The 25,134-nt window shown below is 50.8% G+C and overlaps 12 protein-coding genes across 12 annotated transcripts; 7 read left to right on the top strand and 5 right to left on the bottom strand.

Annotated features, from left to right (window-relative positions):
• Positions 1–693: 693 nt before the first annotated feature.
• Positions 694–1,935, top strand: N7509_005486 (uncharacterized protein; the record flags this gene model as incomplete). The annotated part of the gene is made up of 1 exon (XM_056630123.1): positions 694–1,935. The coding sequence occupies one exon, from the start codon at positions 694–696 to the stop codon at positions 1,933–1,935; it is 1,242 nt and encodes a 413-aa protein (XP_056489425.1).
• A 1,587-nt stretch (positions 1,936–3,522) lies between these two features.
• On the top strand, positions 3,523–8,210 carry phoC (uncharacterized protein; the record flags this gene model as incomplete). Its single annotated transcript, XM_056630122.1, has 8 exons — positions 3,523–3,573; positions 4,168–4,313; positions 4,779–4,863; positions 4,944–5,072; positions 5,135–5,185; positions 5,249–7,697; positions 7,768–7,937; positions 7,998–8,210. The coding sequence occupies 8 exons, from the start codon at positions 3,523–3,525 to the stop codon at positions 8,208–8,210; spliced, it is 3,294 nt and encodes a 1,097-aa protein (XP_056489424.1).
• Positions 8,211–8,950: 740 nt separating this feature from the next.
• N7509_005484 (uncharacterized protein) lies at positions 8,951–9,833 on the bottom strand (the record flags this gene model as incomplete). The annotated part of the gene is made up of 2 exons (XM_056630121.1): positions 8,951–9,105; positions 9,344–9,833. 2 exons carry the CDS (start codon positions 9,831–9,833, stop codon positions 8,951–8,953), a joined length of 645 nt encoding a protein of 214 aa, XP_056489423.1.
• Positions 9,834–10,408: 575 nt separating this feature from the next.
• Positions 10,409–11,486, top strand: N7509_005483 (mitochondrial 54S ribosomal protein uL3m; the record flags this gene model as incomplete). The annotated part of the gene is made up of 3 exons (XM_056630120.1): positions 10,409–11,066; positions 11,114–11,296; positions 11,380–11,486. The coding sequence occupies 3 exons, from the start codon at positions 10,409–10,411 to the stop codon at positions 11,484–11,486; spliced, it is 948 nt and encodes a 315-aa protein (XP_056489422.1).
• Positions 11,487–11,760: 274 nt separating this feature from the next.
• N7509_005482 (cytochrome c oxidase assembly factor 1 family protein) lies at positions 11,761–12,419 on the bottom strand (the record flags this gene model as incomplete). Its single annotated transcript, XM_056630119.1, has 2 exons — positions 11,761–11,847; positions 11,895–12,419. 2 exons carry the CDS (start codon positions 12,417–12,419, stop codon positions 11,761–11,763), a joined length of 612 nt encoding a protein of 203 aa, XP_056489421.1.
• Positions 12,420–12,647: 228 nt separating this feature from the next.
• On the top strand, positions 12,648–13,382 carry N7509_005481 (uncharacterized protein; the record flags this gene model as incomplete). The annotated part of the gene is made up of 3 exons (XM_056630118.1): positions 12,648–12,788; positions 12,880–13,207; positions 13,288–13,382. 3 exons carry the CDS (start codon positions 12,648–12,650, stop codon positions 13,380–13,382), a joined length of 564 nt encoding a protein of 187 aa, XP_056489420.1.
• Positions 13,383–13,576: 194 nt separating this feature from the next.
• Positions 13,577–16,033, bottom strand: N7509_005480 (putative JmjC domain protein; the record flags this gene model as incomplete). Its single annotated transcript, XM_056630117.1, has 2 exons — positions 13,577–15,705; positions 15,769–16,033. The coding sequence occupies 2 exons, from the start codon at positions 16,031–16,033 to the stop codon at positions 13,577–13,579; spliced, it is 2,394 nt and encodes a 797-aa protein (XP_056489419.1).
• Positions 16,034–16,549: 516 nt separating this feature from the next.
• Positions 16,550–17,861, top strand: N7509_005479 (putative para-hydroxybenzoate-polyprenyltransferase Coq2; the record flags this gene model as incomplete). Its single annotated transcript, XM_056630116.1, has 2 exons — positions 16,550–17,573; positions 17,611–17,861. 2 exons carry the CDS (start codon positions 16,550–16,552, stop codon positions 17,859–17,861), a joined length of 1,275 nt encoding a protein of 424 aa, XP_056489418.1.
• A 12-nt stretch (positions 17,862–17,873) lies between these two features.
• On the bottom strand, positions 17,874–18,590 carry N7509_005478 (putative flavoprotein; the record flags this gene model as incomplete). Its single annotated transcript, XM_056630115.1, has 1 exon — positions 17,874–18,590. The coding sequence occupies one exon, from the start codon at positions 18,588–18,590 to the stop codon at positions 17,874–17,876; it is 717 nt and encodes a 238-aa protein (XP_056489417.1).
• Positions 18,591–18,812: 222 nt separating this feature from the next.
• On the top strand, positions 18,813–19,398 carry N7509_005477 (monothiol glutaredoxin GRX5; the record flags this gene model as incomplete). The annotated part of the gene is made up of 3 exons (XM_056630114.1): positions 18,813–18,836; positions 18,890–19,175; positions 19,244–19,398. 3 exons carry the CDS (start codon positions 18,813–18,815, stop codon positions 19,396–19,398), a joined length of 465 nt encoding a protein of 154 aa, XP_056489416.1.
• A 2,641-nt stretch (positions 19,399–22,039) lies between these two features.
• Positions 22,040–22,844, top strand: N7509_005476 (uncharacterized protein; the record flags this gene model as incomplete). The annotated part of the gene is made up of 2 exons (XM_056630113.1): positions 22,040–22,220; positions 22,309–22,844. 2 exons carry the CDS (start codon positions 22,040–22,042, stop codon positions 22,842–22,844), a joined length of 717 nt encoding a protein of 238 aa, XP_056489415.1.
• A 662-nt stretch (positions 22,845–23,506) lies between these two features.
• N7509_005475 (ethanolamine-phosphate cytidylyltransferase) lies at positions 23,507–25,094 on the bottom strand (the record flags this gene model as incomplete). The annotated part of the gene is made up of 4 exons (XM_056630112.1): positions 23,507–23,824; positions 23,929–24,703; positions 24,776–24,893; positions 24,968–25,094. The coding sequence occupies 4 exons, from the start codon at positions 25,092–25,094 to the stop codon at positions 23,507–23,509; spliced, it is 1,338 nt and encodes a 445-aa protein (XP_056489414.1).
• Between the last annotated feature and the right edge of the window lie 40 nt (positions 25,095–25,134).

Below are 25,134 nucleotides of genomic sequence, written 5' to 3'. Positions count from 1 at the left end.
CATCTAGGGATACGATGCAAACGGTTCCCCAGACAAATAAATTAACGTACTGTAGCAGTGTTGAGTGTATTCAGTGCCCAGTACTCCGTACAAGCTAATGCTCCAGCGTAGCGCTAAAGGAGTCTAACGCATGCATCTATTAATACGACTAGGAATGCGGATACCATCCATACACAACGATCGTAATCGGCCAGTCCTTCTCCACTCCAGTCGACTCCCCCCCCCAAAGCAGGTTCCGGTTTCCACTCTTCCCACACACTCAACCACCTTCGCCCATGGCTCCCGACTAGATTCGGTGCTGTTTCTTGTCTCGTGTCTTGGGTTTCTCTTCTCTCTTCACTTCACTTCTCTTCTCATTTCTTTTCTTCTTTCAACTTATCCCGGTGTTTGGATGCTCGTGATCATCTCCCCCTGAGGCGACCACCACGACGTTCGTATCATCCTCCTTAAACACGTCCAACTCGAATCCCCGTCACTCGTTCTTCGGCTCTTCGGCTCTTCGATTCAATCTTAATACTCCCTCCCCTCCGACTTCAGCAATCTCCAAAGCGTGTGTGCATCCCGAGACCTCCAGCGTCCCGGGCCCGACTTTTCGCCCCGTCTGACTAGGTGGACCAGCGGAGGATTCCTCACGACCGCCCGTCGGCTTCCTGGACCCGTTCCTTGTCGTGATTCCCCGTGTCTCTCGCCAAAATGTCGTCCAACGTGAAGCGAGCCAGCAGTGCCCCGACGGCCACCAACGCCGACACTACCAGTGCGTCCGACACCCCGGTCGCCTCTGAATCCGCATCGGCCACTACTGCTGGGCCCACGACCACCTCTTCCAAGGAATCGACTACGACTTCCTCCAGCGAACCATCGACCACGAGTACCACGTCTAAGTCGACCACCAGTTCATCCTCGAAGGCCGATCCGACCACAACAACGACCTCATCGACATCCTCGGAATCTTCCTCGACGCCAACTCCCACTTCAACTTCCGATTCGACCTCAACAACAACCTCTCAACACACTACCGCCACCCCTACTGTTGTCACAACCACCTCTAGTAACAGCAACGGCGAGTCAACCGTGGTTGTGATCACCCAAACTCAAACCGACTCTGGAACATCGACCGGCACTTCAGCTAGCGCGACCGGCACCGGCACCGACTCACCCTCTTTGTCCGGCACCAGCGCTGCCTCTGGATCAGGCGGTCTCTCCGACAGCGGTAAGATTGCCGTGGCCGTTGTTGTCCCGGTTGTCTCCGTCGCCTTAATTATCCTCGCCGCAATCTTCTTCTGGCGCAAGCGCAAGGCCAACAAGGCTGCCGAGGAGGAGCGCCGCAAGGAAGTCGAAGAGTATGGCTTCAACCCGAACAACGACCCAACCCTCCCCGGCATGATGGCTGCGGGTGGCAGCGTTGCCCCCAAGGACGACACCTCTTCTGGATATCGCGGCTGGGGTACCACCTCCGCCGGCCGCAAGGCCTCGACCAATCTCTCCAGCGGCATGGGCGGCCTGGCCATGTCCGAAGGCAGCGGTGCTGGTGGAGGCTACCACCACAACGCGACCCCCAGCGAAGGCACCGTGCAGTACTCTGACGGCCGTCCCGACTCCGGCGAAGTGGAACCCATCGGTGTGCTAGGCGCGGCTCCCGTTGCTGCTAACAACCGCAATGGCGATATCCACCGCGGCCCATCGAATGCCTCTTCCGCCTACTCTGCTGCTAACCGCTCCGAGGCCTCGGAGGAGAGCCACATGTCTGCTGCGCACCCATCGGGAGGATACTACAACGATAACCCGTACTATGGTGAAATGACCGGCCACGGTGCCTACGGCATCGACGACTACCAGCCTGTCATTCGGGATGTGCAAGCGCGCCGGAACACGCGCATTGAGAACCCTGGCGTGTACCCGCGACAGGGCAATGCGGGTATTGCGCAGAACTTCTAAGAAAAAAAAAGAAAAGCTTCTGTGCAGCGCACAACCTCTCTTCCTTCCTCTCTGCTTTGCCCAGCCTTCTGTACCGCATTTTCAGTTGCATCTTATTACAGCCACACCATTTCAACGACATGATTGCGCGACAAAAGTTCGGCTTCCCCACAAACCAAACACATTCCGTTCTCGCATACAATGGCAAATACATACGCACACACACTCCCTTTCCTAGGTTCGAACCGACTTCCATCTTTCCATTCTTTGTTTTGTTTTTAAAACCCACCGCCGATTCCACTCCTTAGCGGGGCCGCCTCTTGTGACTTTTGGCCCAGTCCCTCCGTGTCTTTATCTTCGATATCGATTTTTGTCTTGATTCCCGGCGTGATGGAGATTCGCTTCGCCATGTGTTTATTCGATACTGTACTTCTTTCGACCTGTCTGATCTCCTTTACATTTACTCTACCTTTTTCCCTTTTTTTTCTTTCTGTTTTTTTATTACTCCCCCCCACATCGTCTTGGTCTTGTGTCATCACCTCTTCTTCCCTTCTCTCTATCTTTTTCGCGGGGTTCATATATCTTGCGAATTAGACATTTCTCTCTACGTAATCGGTTCTGTCGGATTTGATTCCCCCATCTCCGTTGCCAATTTTCTATTTTGATATATCCCACGCACATTACACAATTCTATGTTTGTTCAAGTCAATAAAGTCAAGGTTTTTTTTTTCCCTCCTCTCTTCTCATATTCATATTTTTTTCGTTCTGAACGTGCTCTGATCTGCGCTATTCTGCTCTGTTCCGGCTTGGTTTGACTTGTTTCTCGTTTGGGCCTGACTGTACAGTTCGCCGAATTTTGTCAGATTCGGTTTGTCCATTGGGCTGGGCTTTTTGTTTTATAGTGTTGGTCTTAAATTGACTTCACGATGGTTAAGATCTTGGCTGTAAAGGGTAAATCCATGGATGTAGTGTAGATTTTGGTCTGTCGTAGGGTACCAATAGATACTGCCCTAGTAGTATGGTGCGATGCCATGTATACCTCTACCTTGTACTCCAACGTTGTCCTCTTAGAATTTGACTGCATTGGGGATATGAATCTAAGTTCTTCTCTACATATCTCGAGTATTCTCAACACAACCTGATGATACCCAAGTAGAAGAGAGGGAGGTCTTATTAAACCTTGGAATGCTTAGACAATAAGAGCACCTCGGTATCATGCAGGAGGCCATCCAGACTCACATAAGGCTGATCCGCAGCAATCAAACAGCCAATAGCCAGCCCTCAACCCAAGGCCTTGGCCTTGGCCCTTACTTAGCCACAGCTTCTTCATGCTTGAGAAAGACAGACCTAAACCAGTCCAGTCAGCACTCGTACTACTAGTACAAGTACTACTAGTACTAGTATAATGGACAACATAATAATATATCCGTCAGTGGCCACAGTGACTTTAAAGATACTACTAGTACTTCATGAATACCTTTTCGATGCTAAGATTCTTATCTTTGCCCTGTCACTTCATCACTGCAGATCATATTCAGAAATGGGTCACTAGCGCCAGTTAACAGGATTAAGCGGTAGCCCAAGCCCAAGCCAGGGCAAACAAAGCCAATGATACTAGTACTTTGTGCGCAGAAGCGCCGGCTGGGCGCTCAGGCCTGTGTATGTACTCCACGAGATCTCCTTGACGCGCGCTAGTGGCTTAGGTGCTTGGTAGATAAGGTAGGGTAGGTGTGATGGTGATCGATGATAGTAGAGTAGATAATGGTAGGACGGAGGGTAGATGGAAATGAAGAGAGAGTACTAAATACCCAATTAAGTACTCAATTAAGTACAAAGTACCAAATACGAATACTAAATACCCAACTAAGTACTAAATACTAAATACGAATAAATGGCAAATGGAAATTCAAATCTAATTCCAAATTCCAAATTGGGTAGTGCATACAGTAGGGCCTAAATTGGGTATAGATCCAGGAACACGCAACACCACACCACACTGCAATGCTACCTAGAAAGACCTGGGCCATACAATCCAACTCTCCACTAGACTCGCCTATTTCCTCCTCCATCAATATATTCAGTCTTAATATTACTCCGTAGAGATAATATTAATATTAATATTAATAAAAGGGACTAACGACTAACCAAACTAACCTAACCAGAACTCAGCCCCACTGCCCAGTCAGCAAGCAACGTGCTCCGGCTGGATGCGATGATTGGCACCCGCCGAAGCTCCCCACTGAACGACTTTAGTTCCTCCGCGATTCCTCCAAGTCTACTTTGATAGGGTACCATCGGCTGCCCCTAGGAACATCTCTGGTCGTCGAGTCGCCTATACCAGCAGTTCACAGTCTTATCTTATTCAACTCACTCCAGCTCTTCGCCCTGTTCTGCCGTCTGTTCGTTTCCGACTAGCCGAGCGGTGTCCACCAGAGCAACCTCCAATCCCCCGCGTTCATGGACTGCCAACGGGCTTCATCTATCAACCTCCCTGTCATACAGTGACACTGCGCGCCTGTCCCACTCCCATCACTGCCGTCCCCACCCTCATTGCGCCGGCCCCTCCCCCTCGACTCGAGGTTTCCCTGGACCTTGTCTGGCCACGCCACGTCCTGCCCGGAACCCTTCTCTTCTCTTCTCATCTTTCCTCTTCTCCCTCTCCCTCTCTCTCTCTCCTCCCCCCCCCTCTCCAATCCTCGCGCTTTTCAACAATTGATCCCTCGAGGCGGGATCTCCTAAATTACCCCTCACGTCTGCCTCCAGAACATCGCTGGCGCTCTCGCCCTGAGAGCTTTCTAAGATGTGAGTACCCCTCCAGCGCAATCGCCGCACCACGAAACAAAAAAAGCTAATCACTTATGAAGGAAATTCGGAAAGCAGATTCAGCGCCGGCAGCTTGATCTCCCCGAATATGCGGCCAGCTTCGTGAATTACAAGGCTTTAAAAAAGGTGGGTGCACATTGCTGACATCATATGGATGACAACAATACAACTACACTTCATTGGAGGCACCGCTGACCCTTTTGCAGCTGATCAAGCAACTCAGTGCCACGCCAACCATTCCTGCGCAGAGAACCGCCGAGGAAATCGCCCAGGATGGCACTTTGGACCCCCAGGCTGCCCTCCGCGCCAATAAGGAAGTCTTCTTCTTTCGCTTGGTAAGAAGCCGGACGGATTCAACTAGCTAGCCAGCAAATGTATACTAATCAGCGCGCTACAGGAACGCGAAATCGAGAAGGTCAATACCTTTTACCTCCAAAAAGAATCAGAGGTAGGCTGATCCTGACTTGCCCGTTGAAGGAAGGATGCATCAAACTGACATATGTTCATCTAGTTTTCGCTACGACTCAAAACACTAGTCGACAAGAAGCGCCTAGTCCAAACTCGGACCGTCTCCAACTCCAAAGCCCCCTCGAACTTTGTGGCTCTCTTTGAAGGCCTCCAGCAGTTCGATGGTGACTTGAACAAACTACAGCAATTCGTGGAGATCAACGAAACCGGCGTATCCAAGATTTTGAAGAAATGGGACAAAACCTCCAAGTCCCGCATGAAGGAGCTCTATCTACACCGTGCAGTCGAAGTACAACCGTGTTTCAACAGAGAAGTCCTCCGTGATCTCGCAGACCGAGCCACGACGGCTAGGTTAGAGCTGGAGGCCTGGGCGGAGGGAGAGAACTTACAGTTTGATTCGTCTCGACCTTCAGATCGCCCGGCGCTTACATTTGGATCGGAGGAAGAGGAGCTGGACCAGCAAATCCTACAATCCGCCTCCACTGGCAATCTTCAAAACTTGCGCGAGTGGCTGGTGAGGCTGTCTTCTTCTGCGGATGCTCGTGATCGGGCGACCCGGACTTTCCTAACCGCGATCAATGGTTTCTCAGACGATGTTCTTGCTCTGCTTTTGGAGAGTGGACTGGTTGATATCCACGCAGAAGATGATATCAACGAGCGAAATTGTCTGCACGAGGCGACCATCTCGGGGCGAGACTTTGTTTTCAAGGCTGGACTGGCAGCCGAGGTTGACATATCTCGCTCAGATGTATATGGGCGGATCCCTCTGCACTATGCCTGTAGGAATGGCAGGGCAGGGATGGTGCGGGAGCTCCTGGCAGTGGGCCCGCATACGGTCGATCTTATGGACCACGATAACTTCACTCCTTTGATCCACAGTATTGTCAAGGGCCAGCTAGCGTGTGCTGAGCAGGTGCTGAAAAGCAACGCTCGTATTGATCCGACCTCCGAGTCAGATCATATTCCCCTCAATCTTGCCTGCCAGCACGGCTCTCTCCCGATCGTGAAGATGCTCCTTGAACGCAATGCGCAGGTTTTGCCAGATGCAGAGGGACTCTATCCCCAACATATGGTTGCGCGTGCCTCGCAATCGCCAGAGCTCCTTTTACTTCTGAAGCAACATGGAGCCGACCTTGATCAACGAGACAAGCTGTACCAGTGGACGCCGCTTTTTCACGCGGCCAGCGAAGGCTGTGTGCCATGCCTGCGCACATTGTTGGAACTTGGAGTGGATGCAAAGGTTGTGGACGAGAAGGGCCTCTCATCTATGTACTACGCAGCTTGGGAAGGGCATCTCGAGTGCATGCTCCTGCTCTGGGCCCAGCCTTCCCAAAAACCCAGATCTTGGGGTCCTCTTGATATTTTGAATGGTATACAGTTCCAGGACCCCATGGTAGAGGACATTAGTGCCTCTAGACGTGCCAGTGAAGCTGAGATGGATATGGCCGATGGCATTCCCGACCTCGAACTGCCCCTCCCTATTATTCCCCTCCGAAGATACGGCCACAACTTCCTCGACAAGAAGGTGTTTGTGCAGCTTCTTTTCGACCAAGGGACGCCTGGCTCGATTACCTTCGACCAGTCCGGCCGGCATCCCGCTGCTCGCCTGACAATTTCCTCCAAACTCTCCGACCTTATTCCTCGCACAATTGTACTACCCATTCAAGAAGACTCTCGATCAATATCCTTCCACGTTGACAACTTGGACACCTTCACCGTGGACTTTGAGATTTTCCCTACTTTTGGATCCAAAGTTATCGCCAAGAGTGTGGCTCTACCGATTAACTTCCGCGCGGAGCAGTCTAGCACTGGATCTTGCTGCTTACCATTGTTTGACCCTCGCCTCCGGAGCATCGGTCAGCTGCGGTTCAACTTTCAGGTCATCAAGCCATACCACGGCGATCCCTTGGAAATTACGCACTTCGCGACCTACTGGAAGGCCACGAGCGCACTGGACTCTGAGCACAATGGCCTTATCACTGGCTCTAGTTTGTCAGGTGATTATGTGCAGCTTTTCATCCAATTGACTCGCGATCGTGTACCAGTACTATACCCCCAGTTCACCATCGACCACCACGGCATCGACATCCCCGTTTCGCAATTATCGTACGCTCAGTTCCAAAGGCTTGGTATCGAACGAGGTGTCAATCCTAGTGAAGTTACCGAGTACCTGCAGACCAAGGCAGCTGGCAATATGCCACAAGCCCACCGCATCTTGGCGGCATCCTTCATGTCTCTCCGTGAGGTCCTGCGTGACTTGCCCATCGACCTCAATGTCAACCTATCTATCCTCTACCCGTCCGCCGCCGACGAGAAGGCGTTGGAAATGAACTCTTTGGCCGATGTCAACAGCTTTGCTGACAGAATTTTGACCGATGTCTTCGACCACGCTCGCGTGGCCCGCGAGACGAACCCCGACTTTATGCGCTCTGTTGTGTTCACCTCGTATAATGCGAACATCTGTGCAGCGTTGAACTGGAAGCAACCGAACTGTAAGTTCAACCACACGATCATCATGGTCACCCCGCCAGGCATCCATTTACCAACTAACAACTCCTCCAGACCCAGTTCTCCTGTGCAACGACCTCGGACAGATCCGCGACTTGGCTCGCAACGTAGACTCCATGCCTCACGTGGACAGCAGCGGACGGGCCTCAATGTCAATCAAGGAATCTGCCCGGATATCTCAGAGCAATAACTTCATGGGTATAATCTGCCGGTCCAGCCTCTTGGTACGTTTGCCCTTCTCGTTAGCCCCCGCGCAGCCCTCACCACTAACACCGTCTCTATAGAACGTTGTCCCCGCCCTCGTGGAAACAATCAAAGAACTCGGCCTCGTCTTGGTCGCCGATACCTCAGACGAAATGGGGCAGCCGGACAGCGAGGCTCTCCACACCACCAGCGCATTGGGCGTGGCGGACTGGGCATACAGGATGCCAGACGGTGTAAATGGCGTGATGAAAGCAAACGGCATCTTGAGATTCAACGATACGATCGACATGTAACCTCCCCAAACACAACCACAACAACAAACACCCTTACTTACTCTACCTTACCTTACCTTGCCCTTTGTTCACACACAACACAACACTTGCTTGCCCTTGTCTCTCCCATCTAGCATGCCAATATTGCATCCCGTTTATGTTACCTTCCCCTTCCCCTTCCCCTCCCATCCCTTTTCTTTATTTACGAGACAAAGACCACGAGAATCAAGTAGCTATGCTATGCTATGTCTGTTTGCGATTGTTCATTCCTGGTCTAGCTTTGCTGGCGTGGCATTGATTGATATCTTACATAGAATGGGAACGTGATGGCTATGCCCATGGCCATGGCCATGTGGCTCTCTACTTTCTACGGAGTTAGGCACTCTATCAGATATTATCATTTACCACTTTTATGAATGGCGTGTATGATATCCCCTCCCCTCCATTCTTCCCGATGTTCTTTCCATTTCCTTTTTTTGTAGATCGCAATTCAACTTGAGCGGGGACGGTCCACAGACCGGATTGAATTAGATGAGATCCTCTATCTATGTAATGTACAATTCCAACTTCGCTATGCTCTCTATACTCCCAAAATCAGCACCAAAAAAAACCAAATAAAAAAATGAAAACCTTCTAGACAAATCCCTCCTCCCAGCTCTCTAAGAATTACACAAAAATGGGCCCAAGCAAGTAAGTAAGCAGAGTAGAGTGGAGTAGAGTAGAGTAGAGTCGGGAAATCACGGCTTCCCGGGTTGATTTCCCTAGGTACTCTTCGGCGCCCGCTTCCCAATATCCCAACCCCATCGACGCAAAACCTTAACAACCTTCGGCGTCACGGCCGCCGTCAACGGAACACGCACGAAAATAAGAAGACTCTTGTGAATGGCGTAGGCGAAGACAAGTTGGGTCCAAATACCTGAGTTGAGTTTGAGTTAGCTAATAGGCTCCTCCATGGCTTGCTTGCTAGGCAGTACATAGTATAGCAAAGGGTATAGTATGGTATGATATACGTACTCGCTTCCCCAGCCTTGCCAACAATAGTAGTCCCATCCGCACCGAGAACGGCGTCTCCCTCAACCTCTTTCTCGCCCTTCTTCTCCTTCTCCTCGCCACCTTCCTCGGCGGGGAAGAAGAAGAGGAAGAAGAGAAAGAACCAGGCCAAATCGGCCCAAAAACCCCCTTCAAATACCCCAAAATAACGTGCTCGAAATGTCCAATCCGCTCAACACCCAGCAATCGCACGGCCGCGAAACAGAATGGGAAATCGAGCGCGCTGAGCGTTAGATACACGCCCAGCGCGGCCCAGCCGTATTCGCGGGTGAGCTTTTTTAGGCGTGCAGATAGACCGCTTGGTTCTTTGCTGCTTTGCTGTTGTTGGTGGCCTTGGTTCGGTCTTTGCGCATTGGGGTTGCTGTTGTTGGTTGAATTGAAGCGCTTTTGGTATTGATGTTGGTTGGAGCGAGGGTTGGGTCGCTGGAATGGTTGGGTATATTTCGTTGATAGGGTTCGTGTGTTGCTGCGCGCGCTGCTTAGGGAGAATGGGCGGAGGGCGGGCCTTTGTATTTGCGTTGCGCGGAGGATGGTGGTTGCGCGTGTTGGCTGGGTGAGCCAGCGGGTGAAATTTGGCGTTGGTCGGAGGGACATGGTTCTTTTGCCGTATAGGAGGACCCGCTAGGTTGGGTGGTGAGCCTAGAGTGGGTTTTGTAGGTGGTAGATGTGGTGAGAGTGAGGGTGAGAAGTGGGTGGGAAGTGAGAAGTGAGTCTGAGTGTTTGGAGGCTGCGGGTTGTTGGCTTTTTTTGGGGCGATCCTTTCCGGCGTCGGCGGGTTCGGTCCGTTCGGAGTTAGTCTCGGCCTGTGGGCTTAGGAGTATACTTTGCATCGCCATCCCATCCCGGTTTTTATTCTCGGCTTGAGTCATGGCCTGGTAACTGCCACTAACTGGTTGAACTTGCTGCTTCTCTTGGGTTCCGTTTTGCTGGATGGATTAATTCAAGTTCCTATGTAATAGAGTGCTTATGTTGGATGTTGTGTATAGATCTGCTAAGCTGGGTGGGATTCAAGATGCTGGAGGCGTTCGAGGTATTTGAATTGGTAAAATATACCGATATTCAGTATCGCCCAATCCATTCCCAGTCCTTCTACAAAAAGTAAAGATAGATTTATAGGAATACAGAGATCTTTGGGTGAACTATACTCACCGTAGCCCGTAGTTTAAGTTATGCTGTCTGGATGCTTACTCATCCGACCAAAAACTTTCCACGCCAACCCCATTGGAACATTCAAGTCCGATCCGATCAACTTCACCACCCACAACCATGTCGCCACGTCTAGCAGGGAAGCTCCTGCAGCTTTCCTCCTCCGCGAGGGCACGGGAGCAATCACTGCTCCCCTCATCCCCATCCGAGGATTCGGCATCCGCTCCCTCAATGAGCCCAAACCAAACCGCTTCAACGTCGGCGCCAACCTGCCCGTCCTCGAATCAAGCACGACCGCCGCCCTCCTCCGCAAAGCAAACTCCCTGCCCCTGCGAACCGGCGCAATCGCCACAAAGAAGGGCATGACCGCGATCTTCGACCCGGAGTCCGGAAAGCGCACCGCCTGCACAGTCCTCCAGCTCGACCGCGTCGAGGTCGTCTCGCACAAGACTCGCCAGAAGCATGGATACTACGCCGTCCAGGTTGGTGCGGGCTGGAAACACCCGTCCAACATGACCAAGTCGCTGCTCGGACACTTTGCCGCCAATGGCCTCTCGCCCAAGCGTCATGTCTATGAGTTCCGCGTTAAGAGTGAGGAGGGTCTTTTGCCGGTTGGAGAGAGTATCTATGCCAATTGGTTCCAGGAGGGCCAGTTCATTGACACCAAGTCCAATACGAAGGGTAAGGGCTTTGCTGGTGTTATGAAGAGACACGGTTTTGGTGGTCAGGATCGTTCTCACGGTGTGAGTTTGAAACATCGTTCTATGGGTTCGTCGGGTCCTGGTCAGGGTGGTGGTTCTCGTGTCTACCCGGCAAGAAGATGGCCGGAAATATGGGAAATACCCAGAACACTGTGCAGAACTTGAGGATCCTCAAGGTGGATCGTGATACTGGCGTTGTTGTCGTGAGCGGTAGGTTCCCCTTCTCCTCTCCCCCAGCTTTCCTCGCTGGATGTTTGCAATTTGCGTTTTACTAACTCCCTCGCCCTCTCTAGGCCACGTTAGCGGTCCCAAGGGCTGCGTCGTCCGCATCCAGGATGCGGTTAAGAAGCCCTGGCCTGAGGTTGCCCCTGCTGCTGAGGCCGAAGCTGTTACGGTCTAGGTTTATTGGACAACACGGGCAGCTATGTACTACTACAACACTACACCATTCGCGCAATATTGTTCTCTTGAGCGGCGTTTGTATATGATACATTCAAATGATATCCTTTTCTTCTTCAAAGCTCCCCCGTCAGACCACGCATTTAGCGTAGACAAGACTGCAAATAAACCTTTCCGTAATGATCCCAAAACGCCAATCCTATGCACAAGCAGTCAAATATTTGTACAAAATTCTGCGCAACCGCTCCGGTTGGTCTTTGTCTTTTCCCTTAAATCTAATCCTGTCGGAAAGGATCGGTGCCATCTAGCAGCTGCACAACCGTTCCATCCTCAGTCTCCAAGCTCCACACCTCAGTTTGGAACTAGATTGAGAAGAAAAAAAGTCAGCCAATAATCCAATACCGCTCACAAAGAGCAAATCCCAGGGAAAATAGGGGTGGGAGAAAGGGACAAAACTAACAAAACTCAACCGATCAGGCCTAATACTCCGAAACCTCATCTTCCCCTGCGCCTTAGTCCCCTTAACCCAAAAAGAAATATCAATCCGTCCATGCAACTGATTCATCTCGCCCGAAATCCAAGGAATCTGCTGCGCAAAATAGATCTCATCACCGAGGATATCGCGCGCCTGCGTCGACGTCCGCAGCGCATAAAGCGTACTATTCACAACACTGCTAGAGCTTTTCTGGTAATTGAATATACCCAGCATACCCGCGCCGGTAGCGACGATGAAAATCGGCAGAGAGTACAGCCAGCCGCGGCCTTTGTTTAGGGAGGGCAGTTCGCGGTCTGCGCGGCGTTCCATGATAGGTCCAGTGTTGGGTCCTGGGGCTGGCATGATGGTGCGTCGGGGGGATGGGCGGGGTCCGGATGCGCTGCGGGATTGTTGGATAGTGCGAGTTCCGGCGCGCCGGAGGGCTCGTGGGAAGAGCATTTTGGCGAGTGTTGTGTGTGGGTGGATTGGGTGGGAGGAATTGGTTCAAGTTGTAGTTATGGAATTGTGTAGATCTCGGAGTCGGAGCGTGAAGGTGAAGTTGCGGGTGGTGTGAGAAATTCCAGACAAACAGGACAAACACACAGCCGCACCCGCTGTTGTTCACATGAGATATCCTCCCGACGTCACGGACTCTTAGGCTGCTTCTTACAGATATTCCTGCTCAACATGGCGGCTGTGAGGCTGCGTAAAGCATTTCGATATCCCGAGGAATCGGACGATGATCGCGAGGAGCTTGATGAGGAGGAACAAGATCGGGTGATTCAACAGTTGCAGCAGCAGAACGAGGCGCGGAATGCGCAGTACAGTGTATGTAATGTTATATCCACGTCCCATCTCTCTTTTCCATCCCCTTTCTAGATAAATGAATGAAAGGGAATAGCTGCTGACAGCTCTACAGCTCGTGTTTACTGCGATTCCACTGGTTTCCACTCTGACTTTCCTGCCATCTCTGTTTACCGCGCAGAGCTTCGGCGAAAGGCTGCTTTCGCTGCTGGGAATACTCTCGTTGTTGGCTACGGCTTACATGATGAGGTTAGCTCCTCTGCACCCAGATCGGAAGGGCAAGAAACCACTCTCACCGGAAAATGAGCGGTTGGAAAAGATCCATTCTGCTCTGTTGCCTGTCAACGGTGCAGTGGGCGTTCTGCTTACTCTGATCTACCTCCTGTTCTTGCGTGGAGGTTCCTCCTTTATTATCAGTCCGGTCTTATATTTGATTCCTGGAGGTAAGTCTTCTGAATTTATGTTTTGAACTCCTCTTGGCCGTACAGAAAGAAACTCATCCTTTGATTCTTCCGCCCTTTAGTCATGCTCGCGGTTATCTTACTTGCGAAGGACACTATGCTTTCGGTGGACCTTGCAACTCTCAAGGATCTTCAATACGAGTACAAAGGTGCTTAGAATGTTCATCTTTGTTAAGCGGAATCCATTTGAAATTCGTCATATCGTCGTAATCCTATTAAAGGTACAGCAAGGTAGATGTAACTATGCTGGCACAGGGTATGTGGTAAATGCAGTAAAGTCGCTGAAATAAGCCATAGGCGGAACTTGTTGGGCCCCGGATAGTCGGGAGAGAAAAGAATCTGAATCAGTCATCACACGCAGCCCAGAGCAGGGTCGAGGGTCGCCACGAAAGTGTCATCGAGGCGCAGTGAGGGGTCCACGAGCAGATCGTTAGGCTCGTAGACCTCCCGGACAATGCTATCATCGTTCATCTGAGGACCGTTCATCTGCGCAACGTTTGCCAACGCATCGTCGAAATGCGCTCCGTTCTGCTCAGCGATGATCTTCTCGTCAACTTGGAAGATATCCCTGGTCTCGTCCAGGGCCTCGCGCGCCTTCTCGGCATCGCGCTTGAGCTTGTCGAGGCGCTGTTGAATGAAATGAGGTTTAATGCGCTGGAACTTCTTCATCCATCCAACATTCGACTGGCGAAGATCAACCAGCGACTCGACACTTCTTTCATCGGCAACTTTGAGTGTGTCGTGTCCAAGCAATATCTTTTGGGGCATGTATGGCTCCATCATGTTTGCTTTTTTGTTGCAGCCGGCGCAGCTGCAAATCTTCTTACATTTGGGGCATTCCCAAACGGAAAATTGCATGGCCTGCTCTGGTGGCAGGTCGAAGAGACGGAAGAGACAACCGTAGCAGTACTGTGAGTCGCATGTTGAACAGTGTTTTAGTGTCCAGATAGGTCGAGATTTGCAAGTGTGGCAGCGTCCCATCTCGCCGGGCTTCTTTTTGACCGGCTTGTCCTTGGTCTTGGCATTGTTGTTGTTGTTGTTGTTGTTGTTGGTCTTACGACGTTTTGCGGATCGACGCCCGTGGACCTCTTCGGACTCAGAGTCACTGGGGGTTGTTGGTTTCACTTCCTTGTTGCAGTCGACCCAGGGGCGCACACGAAGCTGCTCTTGGCAAATCTCCGCCACGGACTTTCGAGTCATCGAAGCCCGGACAGCAGAAAAGACAGGATGATCCATCCCGTATCCCTCTTTTTCATTGCGGGCCATGATCTGGAGTCGCCACTTTTCATGGCGAGCTTCGAGATCTTTCCAGTGAAACTGTTCGACCCACTTCAGCTTAGAGATACATTTGCAGCTTCGACCGAAAACATAGCAATCCATGCAAATATCATAAGTCTCCTCGCCATCCACACACGCCCCACAAGTCAAAAAGCGGTTGAAGATATTACAGCGGCAATAGGAACATGTCACATCGCTAGTGAATTCCAGGTATTCTGCTTTCTTCGCTGGCGGCCCTGTTGAGAAACTTTCAGATAAGAGGATGTCAGTGAACATCTTGAACAAATACTCAAAGTCGTCCCAGAGTGCATCCACGCTGGGATGGTTTTGTTTTGGGTCTTGTTCGAGCAGCTTGGAATATTTTTCCAGGCTGTAGTAGATGATCGCTTTATTCTTGTATGACTCTTCCCGGCAAACCGCTCGTGCACGGGAAAGCTCCTCGTCTAATGCCCACCGCAGAGTCTCAACGGTCGTTCTATTCCAAGCGACCTTCATTGTTCTAGTGCCGCGGTTCCACACCTGCTGCACAGAAAGAGGAGGAACAAGAACGAGATCCCCGGGGGTTTGCTCAACCACATATGTTGTAAATGGGGCTTTCTTCCAAGCTTCGAGCTGTGCGAAGTGGTTTTCTAGGTCAAGATCGTGGCCAAGAAACGACCTCCAGTACTCGGATACAAGGGGCCGTTCATGAGTCTCCGTCATTAGCCAGATCGAAGATCCTGGTCTCACTGTCTTGTTGCCCTCGGGGGTGCCATCTGACGCCTCCACCATGAGATTTTGGCTCAGAGTGCCGCACATTTCCTGATGTGCTGCGGTATAGGTGCCTTCATGGCCGATGTAGCACATGAGATTCTTTGCGCGCATCTCTTCAGGCAAGCTACTCATGAGATCTCCAGCCTTTGCAATTGGCATGTTTTCCGCTGTTCGAGGGCAGGGTGGCAGCTCGGTGTATTTGGAGCCCGGGCCAGCGTAGGCTTTTGGGGACTCATTGAAATAGAAGAGGAAGGGAGGGATGATCGTTTCCAACGATTTGTGCCATTCCTCCGGGCAGTCGATGTCCTTGAGATAGATCCTTTGAGGTTCCGTTCTTCTCTCCCGTCTTGAAACCACATTGCCTTCGGTGAGTGTCGACATACTATTCAGGTAATGTGTGATCGAGAACTTTGTGTTTTGTTGGGTGACCAGATCTCGACATTCTTCTCCTGCGTGGGAATATTCCGGTCAGCAATCCGATTATGCGCAAGCAGAGGAAGTGAAGAACCTACTTTGACCTCCCTTGTACTTCCGCAGCCAGTCCACTGAGAACAAGTTCTGGTTGAGACGGTCCTCAAATCCTTCAATGACCAGAGGTTTTCCAAGTCGAATGACATGAGTGTAAATCAAATTTTCAAATTCTTCCAGCGGATACTCGTCGATAGAATCGCAGGTTATGCGAGTTGCGAATACAATGTTCTCTTTCGAATTGACAAAGTCTCGGATATCGAGATTGGTTGGAAACGCCGCAAACGCCGCGCGCGCACCCGAACTCATGGCGACGGTGCCAGCGCGCGGCTGGATTTAATCAATTATGGCGATCTTGGTCGGCACTGTGGGGTCGCGGTCGTTTCATGGGGAGATTCAGGGAAGAGGTGCAGCGTGGGCGAGATGAGGCGCGTCGCGTTGGATAGAGCGGCCCACTCGGCGAAGATCACTGGGATACACGAGGGAAGAGGTCGGATGTATCGAAGAAGGGATAGATGAGGGTCGACAGGATGATAGTAGAAGAGAGGTAGGAGAGAAGGGAGGAAGTAGTAGAGGAAGTGAAGAGAAGGTACGAATAGTGACGGCAGTGAATGTAGCGAATGCGAAAGTGGGGAGGAGCGTACCTGGCGGCTCCGCGGCAGGCTAAAGTAGCAGGGAAGCCATACACTTCCAGGCGGTGGGTCCTGGTCCTGCTGCTCGCCGATTTTAAACTTCACCTCTTTTTTACAACACTAAACAAGATCATGACTCGGTAGCACCACTCCAGCTCTTCTCGATTGAATCCATTCACTTTCACTGCCTCGAATGATTACAGCTCTCCGCATCTCCGCACCTCCGCACCTCCGACCTCCCGCCGCGATGCTCTCCTCCATCTCCGGCTCCCGACTCCTCCGTCGATCCCGGGTACCTCAATGCTGGCAAGCGCAAGGATACACTGGTGGTTCTCGGAATAACGGTGCCCTGTCGACCTTCATTCGCACACAGTCATTGACTACAACCAAGCGGATCCGACCTTCTCAGCTCCAATCGCACCGCGCATCTTTGCAGATCATCCCAAGGCGCAATGCGCAGGTACAAACATCCGAGCCCGAGACACAGAATGCAAATGCAAACCCAGCAACACATTATATCCCTCCGCAAACAGGATTGATTGCATCCCTGCCAAAGTCGTGGATTCCCTACGCCGAACTAGTCCGCCTGGATAAGCCCGCTGGTACCTATTACCTCTTCTTCCCGACCCTCTTCTCCACGCTTCTCGCCGCACCAATGGCCACCGATGTAACACCGATACATGTTCTGGGAACAGTTGCGCTCTTCTTCAGTGGTGCTTTGATCATGCGTGGCGCTGGATGTGCAATCAACGACCTTCGGGACAGGAATCTGGACCCTCATGTCGAACGAACCAAATATCGCCCAATTGCGCGAGGAGCCCTTTCACCCAAGAAAGCTGTGCTCTTTACGGGTTCGCAGCTGCTAGCTGGACTCGGGGTCTTGGTATCATTTCCTACTCAATGTATTTGGTATGGAATCCCTAGTATGCCTCTTGTCGTGGCATACCCACTGGCTAAGCGGGTGACCCACTACCCCCAAGCGGTCTTGGGTCTAGCCTTCTCATGGGGGGCAATGATGGGCTTTCCAGCCCTGGGTGTGGATTTACTTTCTAATAATGATGCATTGATGGCCGCGGGGGCCCTGTATACCAGCTGTGTTGCTTGGACTATCCTCTACGATATGATCTATGCGCACATGGACATCAAGGATGATGTGAAGGCCGGAATCAAGTCCATCGCCCTCCGCCATGACAAGGACACCAAGGCCATTCTGACTGGTCTGGCCACAGTTCAGATCGGACTTTTGGGGAGCAGCCGGTGTTGCTGCAGGATGTGGACCGGTCTTCTTCGTTGGCAGCTGCGGCAGCGCCATCCTGTCCCTTGGCCTGATGATCTGGAAAGTTCAGTTGAAGAATGTTCGAAACTGCTGGTGGTGGTTTGTGAATGGGGGTCTCCTCACGGGTGGTGGTATCTCGTTGGGTCTTCTTGGTGAGTATGCCGCGCAATACCTGGGTTTGTACAATAGCGACAAAGGACTTTCCGAGTCCGAGTCAACACAGCAATAGATGTAAAATATATCACGAATCAACCACCGGGAGATCCAGATACTCTCGGACAGTATTCACAATATCTCTCCAGTCCATCATTCCACCCGTACCCGCGTCTCCGCAGGCCAGAGACTTCTCAATGGGCGGAAGAATAGTGACCCAACCTTCAGGGTTGGACTGACTCCTACCCCATTCATCCCGCAGTATCTTCAGTGATTTCTCAGTCACCGGGTGAACATACATAGCCGTGTTCATCGCAGGTGCCAGGAAAACCATTGGCTTTTTAGCCTTGAATCCCAAATCCACCAGACCGGTCGTGTCCCAAGCTCGTAGCACCGACAGTAAGAGGTTATCAGACATGCCCACCGTCATCTTAGCCATTGTATTAGCGGACAAAGGCGCCACTAGTAATATATGTGCCCATTTCCGCAATTCAATGTGAAGAATTGGTGCTCCGCGAACCCAAGGCCTTGCCCATTCATCACTGTCTCTATAGATTCCATCAACTCCGGGAGTATTGCGCAAACTATCGAGAAGCGGTTGCTCGGCACTTTGAGCCGTCAGGAATCGCTCCGCGGAGTCAGTGACTATGATGCGAATCGAGACATTTGGGTGACGACCGAGAGCTTCTGCGATATTCGGGATTTTGATGGTGGCGACGGAGCCGGATGCTGCGAGGAGGATGTGGATTTTGTTGTCTTGGCGGTGTTCTTGAGCGGAGAAAGGGGGTTCAGAGTGAGGATCCATGGGGATTCTATCCCTACGGTGAATATCACTGTTCGAGAATATGTAAGTGAGGGAGAAAGTGAGAGGTGGGTTGAAGCTTGATGTGGGGCAACGACGTAAGACCTGCGGCCAACGATGCATTACTAAACCAACCCAAACCTCCGAGGGCAACTCCGACACCCGCACTTTTATTTCCTTTGGACCTTCACATCTCTCCAACTTTATACCCACACAGCCGATACCATGTTCTCCCGAACTGCATTCTCGGTGCGCAAATACCCAGCCAGAGCATCAAGTCATCTGAAGACTAACCTTCCCAGGCCTTCCGCCCCATCGCGCGGCCAACATCTCTGCGCCCCGTCCGCGCTTCCGCCCCGGCCTTCAAACTGCCCTCCATCCTCCACGCCCGTCTCATCTCCACCGAGACCAAGGCCGCCATCGACAAGGCCGTTGGCTCTGCCCCCGTCGTGCTATTCATGAAGGGCACCCCCGAGACTCCCCAGTGCGGTTTCTCGCGCGCCAGCATCCAAATCCTCGGTCTGCAGGGCGTCGACCCTAAGAAGTTTGTTGCGTTTAACGTGCTGGAGGACCCAGAGCTTCGCCAGGGTAAGTTAATACCATCCAATCGGCTTACAAGGATCTTCGCTTGGGGTTTGTTCTGACCGTTTCCGCAGGTGTCAAGGAGTACTCCGACTGGCCTACGATTCCCCAGCTGTACCTGGACAAGGAGTTCGTTGGAGGATGTGATATTCTGATGTCGATGCACCAGAATGGTGAGCTCTCGAAGATGCTCGAGGAGAAGGGTGTCCTTGTGGCGGCGGACCAATAAATTTGATACCTTGGCTTTTTCTTTGGCAGTGCGTTGGCATTGCTGGACGGCTTAATACCTTTGTAAAATATCTTCATCATCCCTTTTAGATTGAATATCCCTTCTCAAGCACATTCTGGAATTTGCTCTAGTCCTCAATGTTTCAGCGATACAATCTTGGCTCGAATATCTATATGCAATAGTTTTGGCGTGACTCGGGGCAAGGATCCTACGGTGCTCCAGAGCCGCAATCGACCACTGTTTCCGCCAGCGTCCCAATATGACCTCTAATAAAGTTACCTGTACTACTTCAGACTTTACCGCCCTCTCGGTGAAGCTAATCTACTTATACAAATTGCTTGATCCTAGTGCTAGTTAGTAGTGACAATTTAGGGTACTAGTATATATCTAACTGGGAAACATTGAGTCGATGCTGCTAGTATGGAGCGCCGCACGATCCCAGTCGCTCTGAGTCAGGAAAACACACGACAGTCCTGAAGTGACCCTATTCGACGATCCAGTCCAATCAATTTTGAGACTGCAATCCTTTCCACGATCAACCTCGCAGATTGCCACAAACCCTCGGGGCGTATTCACGCCGCAGTCCTCGAATGGCCGAATGACGTGCCTAATATACGACGATATCGCGGCTTTTGTTGGTTACACATAGCATCGACCTTTTTTTTGTCCTTTCCAGGCCACCTGCGCATCCTTCTCTGATTTACTGAGGGCTGTGCAGCATAGTAATATAGTTGATTTCCGTAAAGTGCTTGTTCTGTCCAACCACGCTGATGCACTGTTTTCCCGACAAAGTTCTCTTGCATACTTGCCCCGTTTTCAAGATATCCCCGGGTCCCTATTCATAAACTGGACTCTACATATCTACTGTGATCGGCCATGTTAATGTACATTCGAGATTCATCACCTCAATTGCCAGCAAATACGAGCCCCCGCTATGTCGTCGGACTAGGAATTAGCGCCTTGATGATTGTGATTTCAAGCTCCCTAGTCGCTCTGCGCTTCGTCTCTCGTCACATCACTAAGTCGATTAAATGGGATGACTGGCTTTGCTTGATGTCTCTACTCTTCGCATATGGTATCCTAGTCATTACCGCCTTATCAGGAACAGTTGGTCGTGCCGGTTACCATGTTACGGTAGATACCACTCATGGCCTAGCGAAATTTTACAAAGTTCGTTTTCCTCCCAAGTTGAATATTTATCCCGTTGCTTTTTATACGTGTCAGGCAATAGATTACAGAGATAACCGTGTGAATAATCAACTAATTGATAGTCAAAATTTTAGTAGATTACGCTGGCGAACCGGATCGTCTATTGATCAGCTATTTCAACTTCGAAACTATCTATCTTGCTCTTCTTCCGCCGAATATTCAGCGTGAAAATAACATTTGACGTCGCAGTTTGGGTTACTTTTGGCCTGGTCACCATCTACTGGATTGGTTCGGAACTTTCCTTGATCTTTAGGAAAGATCTCAACCCGTTTCAAGCGCAATGGAAAACCTGGTTTCCGGTCTGCGGAGGTGAAGACGGGATATTTTGGAAGACAATGGGAATCATAAATATCCTGTTGGATTTTACTATCCTTTGTCTACCTCAGCCCTTGGTGTGGAAGCTTCATTTGGATACGAAGCGTAAGATTCATGTGTCTGTGGTACTTTGCCTTGGGCTCTTGTGAGTGCAGGAACTATTTTCCGCTCTCGTTTAGGATATATGTTTCTGACAGGTTTCTAAGTGTATGCGTTGCGAGTATTGTGAGAATGACTGCCCTTTCACTGGAGCTCACAAATGGTGGCGTTTCAAGTATGTTTCTCCTTCCCACCGTTGCAACTTCTGCGTTCCTTTGATGATACCTAACTAGACATTTTAGCTACGCCCCTTCTCTGTACCATTCTTGAGATACACATGAGTATTATTTGCGCCTGTCTTCCTCTGGTGCCAGGCCTGGTGCGTCACTACCGGGGAAAATCTGAGCTTGGTCGCCAGGCAACTGGGTGGCCGAGTAATTCTCACGACGTGCCCTCTCCGAGAGGCTCACAAGATCAACTAGGGACTACTCCTACTCGGTCTCTGGAGCTCAGACCCAAGTCAAGCCAAAATACAGAAGAAGAACTGGTGCATGATCCGAGTCCCAACGTCGTCTAAATTACTCGAAAGAATAAGTATTGCATTTATTATCCCTAGTCTCTCAGCGCAGTGCAACCCATGGGCTTTTTGTTTTCGTCAAGTCTCTTACTACTAGTAGAATCAAAAAGAAAGAAAGGTCCTTCGAGCCTCAAAGTCTATAATTTGGCTACATCGGATATTTCTTCTTATTCTTCTGCTACTAGTATAGTCCTGATATCTAACACCCGTGCCTTCATTGTAGTCATCTCAAGTATAGATTTCTTTTCTTCTCTCTTCTCTTTTATCACGAGCTCTCGTATATCGTGCTGATATAAGCCCAAAGTAACCTTTGTCGTTATTGAGACAGCCAAGTTATGGACTTGCTTACTTTGACACGCTCATTGTCTGCCTTTATTCCCCGCCTTTACCGCTCGTTCACACCGTAGATCCTTCCGACCTAAACAATTCACTTCAACTCATATTCGTCAGTCATAGTCTGGACCCGCCTCATCTACTCTATACAGCTTACTTAATCTAAGCATGATATCCCGAATCACCAACTGGGATGATCTAGAATTCATTTCGGAGGAAGTAGTCCCTGACACCAATGAATTACAGTATACATCGTTTGGCCTCATCGACGACAACGACACCTTCCATCATGGCCAACTGAGCGCTCCAAAGACGGAAATATCGCTCGAAAATATCATGGCTGCTTTAAGTCCTGTCCTCGACGACGCCATATTCCCCCCCATGGCCCCTGTCAGAGGCGAAAATTCGCAGAACACCAGAAACACTACCTGCAAAAGTGTATATCAAACGTCCCCCGCTGGAGCTGTACAGTATGCTCAAAAATATGGGGATTGAGAAACAGCTGTACAACGCATTCGTAGTAGAAGTGCAAGTGCTAGAAGAACTGTCGCAGCATCCACACCCTAACCTGATCCAATACCATGGCTGTCGTGTCGCGCGCGGCCATATTACCGGCCTCGTGCTTGACATACATCCGCACGATCTACAGACCTATGTGAAGCACGGATACGAGAGACTCGATAAAGTCCTCTTTATGACCGCGCTCGAGTCTGTAATTCAGCATCTACATGGGCTTGGTTGGGCGCATAATGATCTCAAGCCAACCAATGTCCTAGTTAGCGATGCCGGAATGCCGGTCTTGATTGACTTTGGGGGATGTCAGAAGCTTGGTACGAAGTTGAAATATATTCGGGGAACAAAAGGGTGGATTGAAGGGGAGATTGGAGACTATACCATGTCGGAGGCGCGGCATGATACCTTTGCGCTTGGAAAAATTAGAGCTTGGCTCGATGATCCAAGCTCGCAAGAGTGACCTTGGGAGTGCAGTCGTTGGGTGCTATCAACAATGAATACTACTAGTGTGCCACCTTCAGCTTCCCTAAGGGTCTATTATAGCTCAGCTTCACCGCTAGAAGGATCCTACATGATACCACAGCATAATCTAGATGTACTTACTATGGCCAGATCTTCTTGACTTCATTGACAAGGTATGCCCAGACTATCCTGGAAAATAGAAGGAGACCCATTTATCACAACTACCGCTGTGGAACAGATCATTGGCAAGATTTGACCGCGGAGAAGTCTTAGAAACGGATCCCCAGTCAAGCTATGCTAACCACAATAGTGGCATAAAAAGCTATAGCAAAACCATATCCAAATGGGTTTAAAGTCTTCCTCGGAACTTACTCAGAAACCTGCAGTGCCCAGGCATGATTTAACTACTACAGTACTACTAGTAGATACTAGGGCTACTTTGGATAGTCCCTCTTCCCTGCTACAGACTTGAACATCCATCCAGTTGACTATAGGTATGTATACTAGCATTGATTTTACTTTATCGATAACAAAGCCTAAAATCTCCTCCCCATATTTAATGAACCCCAGTTGATGAGGCCCAAATATATACAGCTAATTAAGTTTTCTTTTCGTTCCTTTTACATTCGCGTACTACTCACACGATGGACTGAGACAAGTTTAAGCAGAGCCCTGCTCTTGCGATTTAAACAAATCTTCCGCAGCACCCTTCTGCAACTTCGCGCGCTGTCTAGCCTCATAAGCCTCGCGGCTCTTAAGAATGCGCGCGACAATCTCGCCAGCGTTCACATGCTGGAAAGCGTGGCGATCGACCTCGCGGAAGATACCCATCTTCTTAGGCCCGGTGTAGGGGTCGTAGGTCAGGGGGATGAAAGTGGTGGGTCCGTGGTAGACGACGTCGGGAGTGCCGAATGGCAGAGTCTCGAGGTAAGGCTGGCTAGGCACAAAGGGGGCGGAAAAGACGACAGCGTGGATGTACTAAAAAAAGGGTTGGAGGCGTTAGCGTGGACTTAATGTAACGAAGGCCCCCCAAAAAATAAAAATTTAAATAGTGGGTGGGACGAAATTGGGAAATGTCTCACCTTGCACTGGAGAACGCAGAGACCGCGCTCGAAAATGTTCATGATCGGGTAGTTCAGGCCCTTCCAGTGGTTGATCACGTCGTCGTCGTGAATGCCAGCAACAATGAAGGCTGGAGCGTAGTCTTCGCCATGTTCTTGGATTCGCTTCTCCTTCGCCTCGGGTTCGTACCAGCCTCGTGTAAGTCCTTCGGCTTCTTCGTGCTCCATGGCCTTGCGTAGGAACTCAATGTGACCGGAGGAGAATAGGTCGAAGCCTCCGTCAACGTAAACAATCCGTTGGCCGGGTTTGGGCCCCTTTCCAGCGACGAGAGTCTCATACTTTCCTGCTTCCTCGACCTGGTCGTCGATCTTGGCGCTACCGGATCCAGTCCAGGTCCAGACCTGGGGACCAGGCTGCAGGCCGCTCTCATCTGTCGCGTAGTCGGTAATTCTCTGCAGAAGGTCTGTGGCGGTTGCCTTGCGCTCTTCGGGGCTTCCGGATCCCTCCTCTCCAGCCAGAGTGTTCTTGACGGACTTGACAAAGTGGTTCTTGGTGCAGAGAAGCATACGACCAACGAGGTCGGTGGTAGAAATACCAGGAGTGCGCTTGACAACCTTGAAGCGACCGGCGGCCTTGACGAATCGGTAGCAGTCGTTTCCATCGCTGTCAGAGGTAATGTCGTCGCCGTGAACAACGTATTTGCAGCCGTAATGGGAGACCCAGGGCAAGTAGGTCACATAGGGAGCATGGGGAACACTTTGAGTAGCCCAGCGACAAGCATCGACGGCAGAGACACTGAAAGCATTGAAAATAATGAGGTGAGCACGTTGGAAGAATTGGAAATTGGGCGCCAATCGCGGAACTTACCGTTCGTCCAGAGCCATCACCGTTGGACCCTTATTTTCTAGAATTGCCTGGTCGGAATGAATACCCACGTAGAGCTCCTTGCCGAGACGACGAGCTTGAAGCATAGCACCAGCATGGCCTAGAGTAGACGGTCCAATGTCAGTTTATTGCAGTGTCAAGAGGGCGCATGCGCATGCGCATGTTGTTGCCTACCGTGGTGAGTGAAGTCGAAGCAACCGTCGACCCAAATCTTGTCCTCGGAGATGGCCTGGTCCTCCTGGGGATGTACCGGCCATTGGCCAGGCAGAGGAACCTGTTCTTCGGGGGATGTAGAGGTCATTGAGTCAATTAATTGTGAGTAAGGAAAAGTGGTTGAAAGG

The sequence above is a fragment of the Penicillium cosmopolitanum genome (assembly GCF_028827165.1).
Source record: "Penicillium cosmopolitanum strain IBT 29677 chromosome Unknown utg000006l:49.0-5199605.0:1.0-5204138.0, whole genome shotgun sequence".
Classification (NCBI taxonomy): domain Eukaryota; kingdom Fungi; phylum Ascomycota; class Eurotiomycetes; order Eurotiales; family Aspergillaceae; genus Penicillium; species Penicillium cosmopolitanum.
Note: the sequence above shows the minus strand (reverse complement) of the source record. Positions and strands in the feature narration are given on the sequence as shown.